The sequence below is a fragment of the Nannochloropsis gaditana genome (assembly GCF_000240725.1).
Source record: "Nannochloropsis gaditana CCMP526 unplaced genomic scaffold scaffold975, whole genome shotgun sequence".
NCBI lineage: Eukaryota > Eustigmatophyceae > Eustigmatales > Monodopsidaceae > Microchloropsis > Microchloropsis gaditana.
Window position 1 is genome coordinate 6787 of NW_005802978.1, and position 2513 is coordinate 9299.

The 2513-nt window shown below is 52.7% G+C and overlaps 1 protein-coding gene across 1 annotated transcript; it reads left to right on the plus strand.

Moving 5' to 3' along the window:
• Positions 1–403: 403 nt before the first annotated feature.
• ALOX5 (arachidonate 5-lipoxygenase) lies at positions 404–2050 on the plus strand (the record flags this gene model as incomplete). Its single annotated transcript, XM_005853285.1, has 1 exon — positions 404–2050. One exon carries the CDS (start codon positions 404–406, stop codon positions 2048–2050), a length of 1647 nt encoding a protein of 548 aa, XP_005853347.1.
• Between the last annotated feature and the right edge of the window lie 463 nt (positions 2051–2513).

Below are 2513 nucleotides of genomic sequence, written 5' to 3' on the forward strand. Positions count from 1 at the left end.
AAGTCTCATGTTATAAGAATACAAGATCATTGGCTTTACTTCAATCTCATTGTGCTCATGGTTATATTGACAAATATGGCATGGGAATGATCGCTCGACTGGCCATACAAATGCTGATTCATTCTTTTTTTCAAAACCCAACTGTATCCAACGGTTGTAACGGATAGGCCGTTTATTTCGGCTAGCTGTCCGGGTCGCCTGTCAAATCTTGCCCAATATACGGCTAAAACAGCAGATCGCTCTTTGTGATCAACTTAATCGTCTATCATGCTGAGAAACCAGTTCAACGCTGCTCTTTGCTTGCATGCACGCTATCCAGACGAGACTTACTGCTCTGGTCTTCATTCAACCCCGAATCATCTCATAAAACGGTCTTTCAACGCTTCCTTACGGCCGACAGATCATGCGCGTGGCTCATTGCATTCTGATACTGCTCTCAGTGACAAGGCAGCTGAGCTCTGCCAAATACTCTTCTCACCTGAATGAAGAGGTTTCGAACTCGGGGCAAAGCCAGACGACCCGAACGCTTTTCCAAGATGAAGAAAAGAAAGGCTTCCTTTCAATTCCTCAGGACGATCCTGACCCGGCAAGCCGTGCTCGCCGCCTGAGCTACCGAGCTCCCTTCTGGGAGTTTGTGCCCTATGCTTCCATAGATCCTGGCTTGGCCAACCTAACAATGGCAGCTCCCGGAGGCACTTTGGGTGACGCCTCCCTCGCTTCACAAAGCGCTGCAATCATAGGCCAGCTGGAAGTCTCTGAGGAAGTCGGGAAAGAGGTTCTAGAAGGTCCCATCAATGCGACGTGCCTGGCCATAAGCGCGTCGGGTGAGTGCCTGAATACTCTCGATAGCTATTTGCCTCTCTACGATTCCCTTGCCCCCCAATATCAGCCTGCGGCATACAGGTTCTACGATTCCGACTATGCTTTCGCCCGGGAGCGCATCACATCCTCTCCTGCATTTATCACGCGCGTAAACAGCGTGGGTGACATTCCTTTCACGCAAGCAGACGTAACGGGCTATGACACCATCACCGGTGGCGTATCCTTATCCAGTCTGGTCGCGCAAGGGCGTCTCTTCACCGTCGACTACTACCCGTTGTACCAAGCAGGGGTCCTCGAGGCCTCTCCTGATGCCTTCTTGGAGGCCCCGACGGCCTTCTTCTTCGTGAACGGGCCCATCCCGAAAAGGCGCAAGTGGGGCAAGCCTAGGAAGAATGACCCGGCTCTGATGCCGTTGGCGATCAAGTACAACGTCCAGCAGACATATGTAGTGTCTCCGCAAGATCCCCACCCCGATTGGTTCCTGGCCAAGGCAGTGTTCAATTGCCTCGATCGGGATGTAAACGCCATTTATCATTTTGTCTTGCACACGGTCATTGCCAACGTGGCGATTGCGGCGCAGAAGACACTGGCCAGCGAGCACCCGCTTTATCCGCCGATTCAACACGCAGCCAACCTTAATTTCGGAATCATTTTCTCGGGTGTACTATTATTGCTGGAGCCGTTTGGAGCCTTTGACACTTATCTTTCTCTGAGTGGGGCCTCCATCCAAAGCTTGTTGTTCCCCTATCTCATGGAGCGTTTTGACTGGCAATCCACAAACATCAAGGATAATCTTCAAGCACGCGGTGTCATGGACATCCCGGGCTTCTTGTATCGCGATGATGGGGAGACCATCTCTGATGCTTTGCGCACCTACACCAGGAAGTACCTGGCGGGTTCGTACAGGAAGCGCGGGTCTGTGCAGGGTGATCCGGAGCTGCAGAATTTCCTCGGCGCTCTCACCAACTCGTCCGACACGATCGCCTTCCTCAACGGGTTCCCTACTGGAGCACAAGTGAGGAATCTGAAGGACGTGAGCGAGCTTCTTGCCCAGATCTTGTGGATCTCAGGGGTCGAGCATCACGCTCTCAACTCCTTCCGCATCTTGAACTTCGACTTGGTCTATCCGTCTCATCCGGGAAAGATCCTGTCCCCTCTGCCCGCTAGCACGGGCACACTGACAGATGATCAGGTGCAGCAAAACTTCATCTCGGGATCCGGCTTGTAGGGATCCAGCTTGTCGACCGCGCAGGCAGCGTCCACCGCTAATTTCGTGCCTGACTTCACGACAATGGACATTGGGAACCCTCTGGCTTTCTTCCTTGGCACGCAGGCCCTTGCATTCGAATTCTATCCTCTGCTGCAGAAGCCGAACCGGCTGACTAACATTTATTTGTCAGACACAGAAGATAAACCTACCGCGAAGGCAGCCCTTGCCCTCCGTCAGAGACTCCGGGTCATCAGCAAGCGGATCGTGGAGCGTGAGGCTGCCACTACTGGCACATTCAAATACCTCCTGCTCGATCCCACAAATCTGCCCTTCTATCTCTACATCTAAACTGGCTTGAGGCAGTCGATTCACGCAGCTCGAGCAACATTTGTTGAGATTTCTCCATGGTGCACCTCTAGGGAAATATTGTGTTTAAGGCAATCGTCTAGGTAGCTATCGTCAGACCCGGCGAGGCCTCGCC